This window comes from Protobothrops mucrosquamatus, unplaced genomic scaffold (assembly GCF_001527695.2).
Source record: "Protobothrops mucrosquamatus isolate PMUCROS unplaced genomic scaffold, P.Mucros_1.0 scaffold511, whole genome shotgun sequence".
NCBI lineage: Eukaryota > Metazoa > Chordata > Lepidosauria > Squamata > Viperidae > Protobothrops > Protobothrops mucrosquamatus.
This window is the reverse complement of record NW_015386825.1, coordinates 90218-105940: the sequence shown is the minus strand read 5'-3', so window position 1 is coordinate 105940 and position 15723 is coordinate 90218. Positions and strand designations below refer to the sequence as shown.

General features: G+C 39.7%; 1 protein-coding gene across 2 annotated transcripts in view; it reads right to left on the bottom strand.

Annotated features, from left to right (window-relative positions):
* EZR (ezrin) overlaps nt 1–12496 on the bottom strand; it is a 41301-nt gene extending 28805 nt beyond the window's left edge. Inside the window, exons 1-2 of one of the 2 annotated variants that reach the window (XM_015816846.1) lie at nt 12433–12496; nt 10678–10774 (exon numbers count right to left, since the gene is read on the bottom strand). In XM_015816846.1, the coding sequence (XP_015672332.1) occupies nt 10678–10689 (12 nt within the window). In that variant the 5' untranslated portion in view covers nt 10690–10774; nt 12433–12496. Of the gene's footprint in view, nt 1–10677; nt 10931–12432 lie in introns of those variants that run through there. The other variant, XM_015816847.1, reaches the window with a different exon arrangement.
* Nucleotides 12497–15723: the final 3227 nt, after the last annotated feature.

Genomic DNA, 15723 nt, shown 5'->3' with positions numbered 1-15723 from the left:
GCTTAAAAACCCTGATGTTATTTAGCCCTGGGCAACCAAAGCTGTTTAAACCTTTTACATTTTTATATACATTATAACTTAAACTATCATAACTAAAATCTAGAAAATGTTACATACTGTCTAGTTTCAAGGTGTATTATTTTAATCTTTTGAAAAAGCAAACAGCCTGAAATGCTAGCACAATAAACAAAAACAAAAAGCTATAAGAATTGGACCAAAATATCTGCATGGCAAGGCAACAAATTGTGGAAGATTGGCTTAAGAATATATTTAAAGTATTACTATTGTATATAATAATTTCCACAATACAATTAAAAATGTATTTTTATTTCCCTATCTTTAAATTTCCTATTGGGTTTGCATCTAATAGAAGCTGCTTGCTTCTTTCTAACAGCTCCTATCAAGTTTTCTACTTCCTCTCAGCAAAGTCTTTCTGTGCCTCAATTAATTCCTGCATTTATTATTCGACTTACTTTTACCAAGTAGCAGCTGTAGCATCTGGTGCCATTTTGATAAGGATAGGACAGAGATTTTAAGAGTCCCCCACTTTTTAAAATTGTTGTTGACATTGCACTATTTCAGATAATGAGCTACATCCAACATCACATAGAATAATTTCTTTCATTAGTTGATCTTCCAATTCTTTGGGGCGAGGTTTGGGTGCATGCTGTATCATTTTGGAAAGAGGATGGAATCTCTTTTGGTTATTGGGCCCTGATTCACAAAGTAGGGCAAGACAGGTTGCAGAACTCACCACAGAATATAAGCAATTAAAGTAATCATGGATGAATTATGCTGCGTATATTTACGCTGATTGGGTTATCGCTGTCCAATTAGGGTGACAAATGATTCATGTTTCTATGTTGCAGAGACTGAAAAGGACAAAGAGGAAAGCAGTTGTACCAAATGTCTTCCCAAGCAGATTGCTTTGTTTTAACAACTGTATGCAAATTGGCACTTAAGGTTTTTTTTAACGATAATGGTACAAAACAGTTGCTCAGCCTCAATAGTTCTAAGTTCCAAAAGCTTATATACTTGTTAAGGAAGGCAGGAAGAAAGGAGAGCAATGTCTATATCTACTGAATATGGAAATAGGCCAAAGGAATTCATTTTTGGGTGACATTCAAAGGAAAACAATGAACTGTCTTTTTATGAGTACTCATTTCCAGAAATATAACTGTGTTACTCTACAAGCTAAGAATCATATTTAAAATATCACATTTTATCCCAAAGTTCCCCTCCCGTCTTTGATCTGAATTCACAGAATAGAGCCTACTTCATGAAATTAGCAAAAAGATGATTAGGTCATAGTGAAGTGAATAGAGCTTACTTGTGTACTGACATACTGGAAATAGTATTAATCTTCACATATTGTACTAAACAAGCCACAGCAATTTGGCTTACGCACACATATTTTATTACACACACATTATATGTATATATCTCATGGTATACAAGCTACAATGTACACATGCTAAATCCAAGGTAAACCAACTGGTTTATTAGCCCAACAAGAAGCCTAAATACAGGTAAAAGATAAAATATGGATTTAAAAGGTAACTATATAAAAAGGAAGAGACTTGGAGGAATAGGGTAGAATGTTGAAAAGACAGGGTAAGTATACTAATGTAAATTTTATTCTAAATCAGATTTACAATGGGATATTTGAGACAATAATGTAGCATCATTTTCAAACACAATTTACATGTTCCAGAACACCTATATTTCTTTTTGGTACCACAACCAACTATTCAGTTTTTCCAAAGCTTTTACTGGGTATATTTTCCAAAGCTTTTACTGGATATATTCTCTTAAGATTTGCTAATGCTCTGACATACCTTGAAATATAAAATAAGTAATATAAAGATGTTAACATAAAGTTTTGTCTACCAGCCCATACCAGATAACTATTGTAGTATATCTTTAGAAGGTGCTTAGAATTACATTCACACCTGCATGAACATCAATTGTTAGAAATTTCCTCTCCCTTCCAGCTAAGTCTGGTGATTTTCTTCTACCTATCCCAACAATGAAATTTTAATACTCAGGGGGAAGGTATATCAGGATAAATTTGAGGCTGATGGCAAAAATAATGTTAAGAAATATGTTGATATTTTTAAATATGTCTCATTCACAGTATCATGCAATAACCAATTAGTGTGATAAGTCAAATGCTAGAGGGCCTGATCCAGAATAAAGTCTGGATTTTGCTAGTGGTATGAAAATTTTAAACTTTGCCCTTACTATGTTAATTTAAACTGGAATTAATTAGATTACTATTCAAACTAATGAAATAATTTTTACTATTAATAATTCTATGACGTTTTGTATTTTTGGTAGTTTAGCCCTTCGTTCTACTTAGATTTGCTGAATTAATAATACACTACAAGTTGAATTGGCCAGCTACTGTTGCAATAGGGCTGATTAATAAGATTTCCTATCCCATTTCAACTTGCTGTTTATTTCAAAGCCATAGTAACTTAGTGTATATGCACATGAAGATACACATGACTAATCTATAACAATGTAATCACGCTCCAGCACAAGTCCCAAAAACAAAGCAAGAGAAAAAAAATGCCTTTTCTACATTCTTATGAAAAAATTACTCCTTTCCTGTTTCTCTTTTATCTGCAATTCAGTTATCACCCAACATCTAAGGATATAAATAGGATTGAATGCAAGCCACAATTTTATAAAAATGTAGAAAACACTTGTATTATTTTGAATATTATTATTTCTCAACTCAAAAAACTCATATTCTAAAAGTAAAGCTGTTTTCTCTTATGTGTATTCCTAATAACTGAAACTCAAAATTTTTAAGTAGCTGTATGTAAACAAATGGTCTGTGAAGCATACTGTAAGAGTTCTTGGTACATCCTCGACTAGCAAAATAATGTCTGCAAAACAAGAGATCACACACATTCCCCAATTTGCATAATTTATAAAGAATGTAAATTCTGTGTTACAGAAGCTTGGTGGAAACTTCCGCCATCCCATTTCTCTGTATAACATTCTACCTTCAGTTCCTAGAAGACAAGATATTAAAAGAATAGTTTGCAATTCTTGGGGGAAAAATAGGAAAACCATGTAATGACCATATACAGGTTTCATTTTTTTTGTCACAATTAGTTTTAAATCTGACTATTTTTCTAATTTATGCTTTAGAATAGGTTTAAGACAAAATTTAAAGCTATTCAATAAGAACTGAATATATCCAATCATTAACGACTATCTTTTAAAGACAACCGAGAATATATTTAGCACAAGGATGCATTTTAAGAATCTTACTCTTCAGCCTATGTTTTAATATAGCTACATTATAGTATCATAGGATGGCTTAAAGAACAATTCAGGACAAAATAAAAGCTCACGAATCAATGTTTATTTCACAGCGAGTTGACGCCTGCCGCCATATGTAAGTCACTTCTTTAACTTACAAAAATAGAGCAATGGGATAGATACACTTTGTATTCCAAAGTTTCTCTTTCTTAAGAAAAATAGGTGTCTGCTTCAGACAGCTTGCTATCTTGATCTAAGATACCCCTATTCTTTAGGGCAATCTAATAAAACTGTCAGGTGTTTAGGGCAATATTGTAATGGTCAGGTTCACGTGCAATAGCAGGTCCTGCTTAGTTGTTAAGATCACCTAGCTAAGCTGGAATCAGTAATACTAGGATAGGTATCACAGAGCTGGAGGAAAAAGGTAAATGATCCCCATCTTCTCTCTAATGAAACTAGTAGATGACTAATATGTTTAAAACAGGGTAATCCCCTATGATGGTTCTTTTCCTTTTCTAATTATCCTGTCAAAGAACTGCTAATTACTAGGTATGTAGAAAACTGAGCCTGGACAGCATGAAGTACTCAGCCATGCTTCCAAATCTTAGTACTATAGCAGTGGTTCTCAACCTGTGGGTCGGGACCCCATTTGGGGTCGATTGACTATTTCACGGGGGTCACCAAGCAAGGCTGTCCGCCATTTTTTTTGTCCGCCATTTTTTCCCCCTTTTCCGGTGGGTGCCTTACCTCCCTTGGGCTGGGCCAGCTGGTGGTCGGCCTGCTCCGTCTCTGCCGCTTGCCAGCTACGCCTCGGCTGGCGCAGGGGGCAGAACCACGCATGCGCGGCGCTCCTGGGCAGGGAAAGTCCTCGACTTATGACCAGTTGGGTAGTCCTCGACTTACGACCGGTTTAGTCCTCGACTTACGATCGGTTTAGTCCTCGACTTACGACCGGTTGGGGTCGCGGCATTAAAAAGGTTGAGAACCACTGTACTATAGCCTCACCATCACAATATAAAAATCAGTGCCTCTTGTCTCTTTTTACATTTCAGACGTCAGCATTTCTGCTTTCCAGCATTAATTAGCAGCAGAAAGGGGGGGGGGGAAGACTGGGAAAAACTTTTTCTAAATGTCAGGTGACAAATATAACTCAGGCACAGTTAAGAACATACTGTAAGCAGCTTTTGTTGATTAGATGAAGGAACTTTTCCTCAGCCCACAGAACATTCTTGTGTAACTTAGACATAAGTCCAGGAGGTCATATTGAAACAGAACCCTATCACAGCACCTGATTAGTAAATTCACTGTACTGCTTTATGCTGCTTGATTGAGTAGTGTAGAAAGCCTCAGATTGTAGAAGAGGGTAGTTCTTTTTTAATCAGCGCAGACTATTCAGGATCAAGAGGTGAAGGAGCATGGAAATATATGATGGCAGCAGAAAACAGCAAGAGTATATTTAAAGGTACAGCAACTGAACTTGAGAAAGTATTAATAAAGATACTGAATTCAACATTGACTTGAATTACGGTTATAAAAAACATCAAAATAAATTACTCCTAGTTCACATTTCAGGCTAGGAAAATAACATCTACTTACTATACTTCAGTAAATAATAAGAAAAATACACCAATTATAAACTTTTCTATAAATTTATTGGAGGCCCATGAGAGTTCACCTACACATAAGAAAATGAAAACTGTATTCTCGACCAGAGCAAAGATCTATCTAATCTAGTAACCCAGACATGTCAAACTCGCGACCTATCGGGACGGTTTTACCATTGCCGGCAATGGGGTGGGCACGGCTTCCGGATGATGACGCGTCCGGCCCACGGGCTGGCAGTTTGACACCCCTGCAGTAATCTACTTCGCACAATAATTTCTCACAATGATCAACTAAATCAACTGAAGATTTATAAAGAATATGTTCATACAGAAAGTTAACTATATGTTGTCTTAAGTACTTCTGTTTGTCAATCATTCAGCCTTATGAAAAACCTTAAGTAGATTCCACATCCAGTATTTTGAGAAAACAAACCTCTCTAACTGCTTTATCCACAACATGAATAATTCTGAAGAGTTTTATCTTATGACCCTTATCATTCCCCCCCCACCAAATAAAATCCACATATGTTACATTTTCCCCATTGTGAAGAATATATATAGCTCAGTGCTAGTTCTTGGTATTCTCAATTAGTTTCTCTTCCTGCTGCATTTCATTCCTAGGCTAGGTGATATTCAACATCATGAGTTCCAATTTTACCAATTTGATAAATTTGATTTTTCTTTGTAACTTTTATCCAGATGCACAATACTCATACAAGTTTAACAATCAGAACTCTATATAATACTCCTAATCATTGCAACAAGTAGACCACAGCATTACAGAACTGGCAATGTTAGTTTTGATTTCAAAACTAATGATCTTAAGGATAATATCTAATGTCATAACTTGGGTATGTTGGTTGGCTTCCTATGTTGTTGTCTTTTAAAACCATGGTTTGCTTAGTATCACACAACATTCTAACTACAAATTCATTTCTAGACTACAATTGCAAAAAAATCCCTTTGTTAACTGATTACCTTGTGTAATATGGGAATAAAGATTCCTAGAAGATTGCTTAATAAAGCATACTATGTACTTTAGACTTGGGAACAAAATTAGAGCTTTATGAAAATTGACAAATACAAGATTTAAAAAAGGAAGAAAAGACAAATGGAATCCTTAGGCCTTCTAAAAAATAAAATGTAAAAAATTGAGCACCTTAACTTTTTTTGTCTCTCAAAGGTGCTAACTTGCTAACTATCTATAAAATAACTTCTATGGGTGGAAACACAAAAAGCAGCAGTTGTGCAAGCATATTAATCTTCCTTTTTCTCAAGTCATAGCTTTAATTATTACAATCTCCACAGGCCCAGCTTACTGAATCTGTGGATCTATGCCAGGGGTGTCAAACTGCTGGCCCGTGGGCCGGTTTCATCATACCGGAGCCGCGCCCACCCCATTGCCGGCAATGGCGAAAAAGCTCTGATACGTCGCACGACGTCACGTGACCTCGCAAGTTTGACATGCCTGATCTATGCTGTACCTACAAAAACCCCTATAACAGATAGCTATGAGCTACAAAGAACACACAGAACCATTATATCTTCATCCTATTAATTAGCTATTTTATCTTTTAGGTCAAAGAGCTGTATATTTGCATCCATTTCATGCCTGCAAATTTCCTTTAAAAAAAATATAGAAATTGTACTAGCAAAATGTCCCCAGGCATCAGGCCCTTTAGCTCAACTTTTCTAGTCTTCTGCGGCTTTGGAGTGGACCTGATTTCCTTAACACAACCAAGTCTATTTACTGTATTACAGAACTGCACATCACGTGGCCTTCCTAGCAGCCTTCTGTGGCTCCCTGGTGTTTTTAAAAGTCCCTGCCACTAAACATTGTTGCTGCCAGAAGAATCTGCTGCTGGCACCTCTGTTCCAAAAGACAAACTGCTGAGCACCTGCCATGCCTCCAGGCTTCATTGACTTGGCCAGCTCCATTGCTACCCATTGAATAGCTGATCAGTGCACCAGGTGTTCCTTTGTAGCTCATGATTATTTTTAAGGTATCAATCAGATCCTTTTCCCTCCATGAGTTTGTGCTGACCTTTTTGTTTGCTAATACAAATAGAGTTAATAGGTTTTCAGAGTTACTTATAAGTAGTGTCCTTCTAAGAAGTAAACATTTCACAATGATTTCTTAAAAAGCAAAAAATATTCAGGAATAAACTTTGCAACATTGGAATTCTAGTTCGCTTACGGTCTAATCCAGTGATGGCAAACCTTTTAGAGACCGAGGGCCCAAACTGCAACCCCAAACCCACTTATCTAACGGCGGGTGCTGGGTGGGTGTGGCCCACTCAGTGGGTGCAGCTACAGTGGGCTTGGCAGACTGGGTGGGCGTGGCTACTGGATGGGTGTGGCTGCAGTAGTCATGGCTGGGGTGGGCGTGGCCACCTTGATGCTGCTTATGGGGAGGGACACCTGTGGGAGCCGGGCAGGATTGGAAGAGATCCAGGGGGTCTCTGGCGGGTGGGATAGTGGGCTCCCCAATGGCGTCTCCAGGCTGGCTGGCCTTAGGCCAGTGATGGCGAACTTTTAGAGACCACGTGTGCTGGGGCGATGGCGCGTGCCCACAGAGAGGGCTGTGCGTGCTGCCTCTGGCACGCGTGCCATAGGTTCGCCACCACTGGTCTAATCTTTTTTTTTTTTTTTTGCTTTTTAAACTTCCACTAAATTTAATGTGGCTATAGAAAACTGAAGCCAAGGAAGAAGAGAGTGTTCTGTAGATTTGTCACAGAGAGCAACGTTTATTGTAATAATCCCAGAACAGGATAACCAGAACTGCAGTTTGAGCAGCACGATTTGATATTGAGACTCATCTCTCTAAACAAGCTGACTAGAATAACAGAAACTATGGACCCCTGGCTCTCAGGCCCTGACCCTTTCATGGCAAGACATTGTGTGTTCTATGGAATGTTAATAGAATTTTCCGGCAATCCATTGCACAACAAGATATTGTGTCTATGCAATGTAGCTCCTTTAAGCCTTAACCACCCAGATGAATTACAGCAATATCTTCTTGGAAGAAACCTACTTTTGTGAAGCTAATGAACTCTGCCATCTTTCCAAATTCCAAGTTCATTATTAAACAGCTTTTTAGATACCGATTTTGCTGGAGAAGCACATTCTTTGCTTCCATGTGACTTGGGAAAAAGTAATTCAGAACATCAGCCATTCAGTGCAAATGCACAGTCCAAGGTCATAGGGGGAATGACAGCAGACACTCCTGTTAATCTGCACACATATAAAAAAAGTTTACAACTTGAACTATAGGATGAAAAATGTGAAGAATCTACCTTCCTGGGGATTTTTACAGGTTGTATTTGACTTGCAACCATTTGAGGTTACGAGGGATCTAACTTGGGGCTACTTATGACTTGGATTTAAAGTTCAATGGCTGCCTCCCCAGTAGTATTTTTGGGTCTTGGCATCACAGCCACACTTACGGTCATTTGCAATATCCTGCAGTTACATGATCACATTTTACGATGGTTTCTCTATCGGCACTTCTGTTTTTTTGGAAAACTACACCCATAGTAAAGCATTTAACTACTGCGGCAATGCCGACAGTGAACACTTTACAACTGCTGTGTTCATGTAGTGGTCATAAAATTGGGCCATGTGACCAACTCATTTTAAGACTTTATGACTTCTAACTGTGATGGGCAGGCTCCATTACAGTCATAAGTTGAGGATTATCTGTAGTAGGAATGTTCAAAACAATCTGCTCTGGAGATCAAACTTCTGAGGAATTTACAGAATTTACACAATGTTCCATACTTCCTCTTCCTCCATGACAATCCAGCCATTCCTGGTTAGACTGGCCACCTTCTGGAAGTTAATATTTCAGGACAAGAAATGTACTAGTACATTAGTGTATTAGACATGGAACAGACTATTTTGCACATTATTGCTTTCTACTTTTTGTCCGTAAAAGCAGTGTGTAGAATTTTTAAACGAAAAGTCACAGTTATTAATTGTTTTGTTTTCTGACTAAGCTAGAATTCTAAAAGCAGCTAATTCATGATTCCTATTAAATGAAATAATTTCTTTTAAAAATCATATTGCATGACATTTCATGCACAGAAGACGTATTTCAGTGCATATTGCTGGATTGAAAAGAAACACTTGAATTTCGTTGAAGCCTTCGTAAGCGTATTATTTGATGTCATCTAGAGAGCTTAAGATAAGTTTTTAAATGTTAATTCTGGGGAAAATATGAGACTCCCTCCCCAAACATTTTCAAAATAAACAGAGAAAAACATGGTCAAAGGAACAAAGGCTCTTCCCTCCTGTCAGCCAATAAAGAACAATAGCTAATGCCACTGATACTTAGGAAGGAGCTCGCCAGATACAATTAGTGTAAATTAGTGGAACCGCTTGTTGGGGAGAGAGAGAGAGAGAGAGAGAGAGAGAGAGAGAGAGAGAGAGAGAGAGAGAGAAAGAGAGAGAGAGAGAGAGAGAGAGAAAGCAAGGTCCAGATTTTTTCAGAGGAATCCATTCTTGCATAATCAATATCTGCAGTCTTGGGTCCAAAGAATGAACAATATGACATGAACAACCACACCAAAGACAAAGGAATTCTAATATAGAGAGAAGAATCACAGAAGAAACTGATAAACACGTGAAATGTTCTTCAGAATTTCTCAATTTGTTATCTGGAAACAGTGGACTATTCTCGCATCAACTTTTTTTTTTTTTAAAAAGATCCAAGTTTAGTTTTCTTAAGAAATTTACACAACCTAGGTGCAAGATTTGAACATGCATAAAAGCTATGCAGAATTCAGGATAATTATATGATATGGTGTCCTTATGTTTCTTTACATTTCAACAAGTCAACAGGAAGCCAATGTTAAGTCTAGGTCAGACAACAATATATTATAGCTACAATAAGCAGTCCACATATGGACAACCATAGGTGGGAATATCCATGTTCTAATAAACTAAAAAATTAAAAATACACATTAGCCAAATAATAGTATGAAGAAAACTGACTGGAGAAATAAGGAACATATACTTCAAGTGTAGTCTGCAAAATGGTGCTAGCAGTGACACTCAAGGAATTGGAAGTTGAGGGAAAAGATTAATAAGAAAGCCAAAAGTGTGCCACTCCCTTTTACTGTATCAAAGCACTGCAGCCAGCCGGTGTAGGAACTACTAGTTATTATTGTCAAAATCCTGAAGAATCCGAAACTGCACCTTTTACCTCCACGTTATTTGTCAGAGCCTCAATCAGTTCTTTCCACATTAATAACAACACAAGAGAGATTTAGATCTCATAAAACGTTAGTTTTACTTAGGACCATCAAAATCTAAATTCAACTTTTTTCAAGCCAGACAATATACAAGTACAAAGTGTGTCAGATTTATATAAAAATTTGTTGCATTTGTATAGTTGAATTTATTTAGTCTCTTATCTACATTATGCCATCCAAATCGTTCTCTCTTTCCCTAGATTTCTTGCCAGGAAAAAAAAAATGCATAGCTTTTTGCTATGATGATACTTTTTTATAGCTATCAATTGAGGGTTGTTTTAATAACGTTAAGGTGGTTTACTCCAATTAAAAATGGAATAGATTCGGAATCAGAAGACAAAAATCCAGGATTGATAGTATAATTTCATTAAATATTAATCAAAGATTATACATTTCTTTGCATTTTTAGACTCAGAAGGCACCTATAAAGAACATCTGACACGTAGGTACAGATTTATAAATGATAATTTCTACAACTCGTACTAAAGGGAACTTTAATTTGAACAAGCATAAAACAAGTAAACTTTGTTTTAACTTACCGGCTTCGGCATTTTTAGTTCCTGAGGTTTTCCTGTCGATCCAAGACCAAATATTCATACAGCAGCTTACGGATATCCTCTTTTGCTTCCAGGAGACCTGGTAGAATGGTTACACGGTAAGACCAAGTCAGACGCATGACATGGTTAAGGAGCTTTAGGCAAGTTAAGCAAGCCAAAATGATTGACTCACGACCAATAATTACTTAGTAACACCACCACTTTGCAAAGAAACAGAACCAGCAGCCTCACCCAGTAGGAAAAAAAAAAAAAGAGTCCAATTGTAAGCAGAGAAGGTCATTTTGCCAGCCACACCCATAAGAGCAGCTATAATGTCAAGATTCTTGAGAGAGAGAGAGAGAAAGAGAAAGAGAGAGAGACAGACTGACTCTCTCGGGGTGGTATCTAAAGCCAGTCTCCCAGCAACAAGAGAATCAACGAAACCCCTCAAAAGGAAAAAAAAATTGTGCCAAGCCTCTCAGGCCACCAGTTGATACCGGTAGCTCGTCTTTCTCAAACTCTGCTTGCTCCCTTTAGAAGACAATGGCTGCAATCTGATTAGGACTATTCCGCAATAAGCAAACTCAAGACATGGCTGTTTCAGCAGGCAGGACCGGCCTAGGGATATTTTAAACTGGTTTTTGATTAGTTTTAAAACATGAATAGGCCTATTGTATATATCTTTTAATTGATTTTAAATTTTGTAGATTTGTATTGATTGTTCTGTTTTTAATTGGCTGTAAGCCGCCCTGAGTCCATTGGGAGAAGGGCGGGATATAAATGCAATAAAACTTCAAACTAAACTTCAAACTTCAAACTGCAGGCGCCCATTCTATATAGGACTAAAGCACACAAGAGGGTCGATTTTAACCCTGGGGAAGGATGGGGGGGGGATCGGTAATTGCTCTCTGGTGCACTTCAAGACTACTACCGTGAACAAGGAAAGAGACGTTTTTTGATCAGTTAAAAAGAAGGTCTTTTCAGCGATTCAACGTTTGGGGGAAAGACTCTTTTTTTTGTTCAACGCCCCCACCCCCGCCCCCGGGACACAAATGGCCTCCTTTTGTACTTTGCGTTCACGTCCACGGAGTTAAGGATCTCTATTTTTCTCGCTCCTGCACGAGAAAGGGGAGGTGAAATTATTTTAGTAACCCCGTTCTTCAATGTCAGTAGCCAGCCCCAAATCGGGCGAGGAAACGCGTCGTCTTCCGCAAACGGACCCGAAGAGGAGCGCCAGGCCAGGCCAACCCAGCCCACGCCTAGATGGCGGGTCTTCCCTAAATAAAGAGGGGCTTTTCGCGCTAGGAAGAAAAAAAAAACCGTCGTGGCCCCAGACTTCAGGAAGCGGCACTCTTTCGCACCAACTTCCTGGGGTAAAAAAGTTTCGTTGAATTCCGCGGAAACTCGGAGGGAGGGAGGGAAAGACTCCCACTTTTTGCAAACCCGGAAAGCCAAGCGCGAAGTTTGTCCCAAAGGCCCCAAAAGAGGCTGAGCGAGGAGGAAAAAACAACAACCACCACCAAGGCGCAAATCCCCGCCCCGAGAAAGCCCCAATTCCCTGCGCGAGAGAAGCAGAGCGTGGGAATCCCCCGCCTCGGCACCTGCGGCCGAAGCCTTGTCCGCCCCCGGCGCTTCTTTCCTCCTTTCCCGCCTCGGAGGCGAGAGCCTGCCGAGAAGCTGTTTCGGGTCCTTCGGGACCCCCCCACCTGCTTTCCATTCCCGCCAACGGAGGAGAGAAGGGTCGCTCGGCGGCCTTACCTCGTTGGCGCGTCCTCTCTCCGCAACCGAGTCGAGCGGCTTTTGGTGGGGCGCGACCGCTCCAGCCGCTTTGGCTCTTTCCCTGGGCGTGCCTTTCCCGGGCCCTCCCCGGGTGGCCGCGTCAATATGGCTGACGGCGGAGAGAGAGAGAGAGAGAGAGAGAGAAGGAGCGCAGCCGGTGGCTCGCCTCGCTGCCTAAGCCCCTCCGCCAACGGGCTGCTGAAACCCAGAAACCCAGCCGGCAACGTGCGGCCTCTCGGGTGCTCGTCAATCCGAGGAAAGAAGAAGTGGAGGAGAGAGATTTAACACGCCCGCAAGCAGGTGGAAGCCTGGCCGAGTCCTGTGATTTGCAAAGGGCCTGGACAATTTCTTTCTCCCCCCCCCCAGAAAATTAGGGAAGGAAAGAAGGACGCCTGGTCCGTTTCGGGCGTCGTCCCCCCCCCCTCGCGCAGAGTCGCCAGGAGCTTTTTGTCCCGACGCAGCCTGAAAAGTTACTTTGCTGCTTGTGCCTTGTTGAAGGGAAGGTGCAGCAACGATGGGGAAGTAATGGGAAGGTTCTTGGAGAAACTTAGGACGCCAAGCAGCTTGAAGTCGGAATAGTCCTGGGTACTTGGGTAGCTAGGAAAGGAACTCATTAGTTTAGAGCAGGGCTTTTCAACCTTTTCACCCATTGTACCACTTTTAGGATATGGCAATATCCGAGTACCACCAGTCGCCTAGCAAGGTGTCGAAAACTTGATGACCCAAAAAAAAAAAAAAAGGAAAAAAGTGATAAAGTACAGGTAGTCCTCGACTTACAACAGTTCGCTTAGTGACTGTTCGAAGTTACAATGGCACTGAAAAAAGTGCCCCCCAAGGCACAGCCGAGCAAGACACCTGCCTGCCCGCCCGGCGGCGCTCTCATTCCCCTCCCCCGCTACCACTTTTCTAGGATGGTCGCGTACCACCTGCCAGGTGCCAATGTACCACAGGTGGTACCCGTACCACTGGTTGAAAAGCCCTGGTTTAGATTGATAAACCTAAACCAGGGGTGTCCAACCTTGACCACTTTAGGACTTGTGGACTTCAACTCCCAGAATTCCCCAGCCAGAACTTAATGTAGCCAAGGTTGGACATCCCTGACTTAAACTATTATTATCACTGCCACCCCGATGAGGGTGTCCCTTTTAGTCCGTTGATCCTCTCCATTGAGGAAAGAAATTCATTTAATGAAACAAGACCAAAGAAGTGTAGCCCGTAGAAGCCTCCAAACTTCCTGAAGCAAAAATGGATCACCTGAGAGAAGCAGGTAGCAGTAAAAAAGGAAGCCCAAGCCACAACCACAGGGAAGCAAAAGATGGAAGAAAAAGTAGCATTTTTCTTTCTTTTATTCACTGCCTTGCCCTTATGAATGTGAAAATGTGCCTCCTACATAATGGGTTTGGTTTGGTTTGAAAAATACACATTATTTTACAAATGCAGCAATAATGTGCTACAAAGCATCAGGTGATATTTTAAAACATTGATAAAATGGTTATCACATGACTTTCATGACTTACCAATTTCCAGATCAGTAGTGTAGCCATGGGCATTTGCACAGTATCACAATTCAGTATAATGATATATACATGGGCAGCGATTGATTAAAACAATAGCTCCTGATACTACTGAAGCCTATCTGAGATTCATTGAAGATATTCATATTACTTGGACTCCTGGATCAAGATAAAATCTTGACCTGAGCTCTTTGATGCTCAGGTCCAATTTGTGTTTGTGTGTGTGCGTGTTTCAACACTGTGAAAGTAATTTGCTGGTACTTTTATTCTCCTAATTACAGCTGTAAGATTTCTTCCTGGTCTAGAAATATTCACCATGTCTAACTTTTTGACATTAATAGTTTATTTTACTAATGCTGTCAGCTATGGCAAAGCGCACTCAGGGCTCTGTTCGTCCCAAGACAGTTCTATTCCTTAGTTGTATTTCTACCTAAACAGTAACTGAATACAATAGCTTTGCGGCACTTTAATTCTGGGAACATTGTAGCCTCTGCACTCCGGATGAAATCAGGGAGGAGAGTCACAGAGTTTGGAAGAATCTTTTTAAAGCAGACGGTGCCCTAATATTGGTGTGTTGATGTGGACATCTTATTTATGTTTGACATGTAAATTATTAATGGAAAAGAAATAATGAGACAGTAAGCAACCCCTGGCCTAACACAATGTTACTGATCTTCTGAAAATGCTTTACTACTTGTGCTGGTTGGATACTTTGACATGAGTTATTCATTAATATAATCTCTCTTTTTCTTTGCTTTATCTAGTGTCCTAGCAGAAGAGTGGGCAGCTCAAAGAAGAAATGGACAAATAATTGAAAAGTTCTTTGATACTATATATATATAGCCCCCAATTGTTGCTTTGCTATGTAAATCAAGGGAATGGGACAGCAAATTCTTTGAAGCATGTTTATAATTCCAGCTCTAATTTAAAGCATCTTGTGTTATAGGCAGCAGATGTCTATATCATGGCACATATCTTCATCAAATGACTCCCATGGAATATGATTATACATTCAGACAACAGTTGTAATATGCCAATCATGACATACCCATTTTATGCAAAATGCTGCAGTCTTCCTCTATGTTTTCTAATCTTATAGGATGTTTACTACTGTACTACCTCATTTTGCCTTTTTATTTGGGGGAGTGGGGTAGGCATGTGTTCATCCTGGCAAACAAAGCATTGAACTGCAGTGACCCACCATTTAAATTTTCTTAAAATGCTTGTATGGTAGGCCAGAGACATGCAATCAATGCTAGATGTTTGGGCTTTATTGGATAGCAAGCCGACTTCTCATTTAATTCTTTTTAAAATAACTTTTAAAGAGTGAGGTGGGGCAGAGCTAAGGAGAAGATTTGTTGACACACCTGAGCCTTGTTGCCTGTCTCTATAGTTCATGCTTTTGGAGCTTACAACTGTATCCATGTTCTTGAGACAGGGCATAAGATGCCTGCAGGAAGCCAATAAGTGTTGAAAAATTTGGAAAAACAAATGGTAAGACCTCTTTCAGCCATACTAAAAAGAAATCCTGAAAACAGCAGATGGAGGAAAGATTAGCATTAAAGGATCAGACAGAGAGAAAAAGAAAAAGACTGGGGCTGTTACACCCCCCCATGTGTTTTTTATATGTGTTGTTCAGAAAACCTAGTTTTGTAGGACAACATGCAAATGCTAAAAATAGTTACAAATCAAAATTTCTCTCCTTATTTGGGGATGGAATTCTGGCATACACAGAGCTTGCTTTATAGTGCTTTCA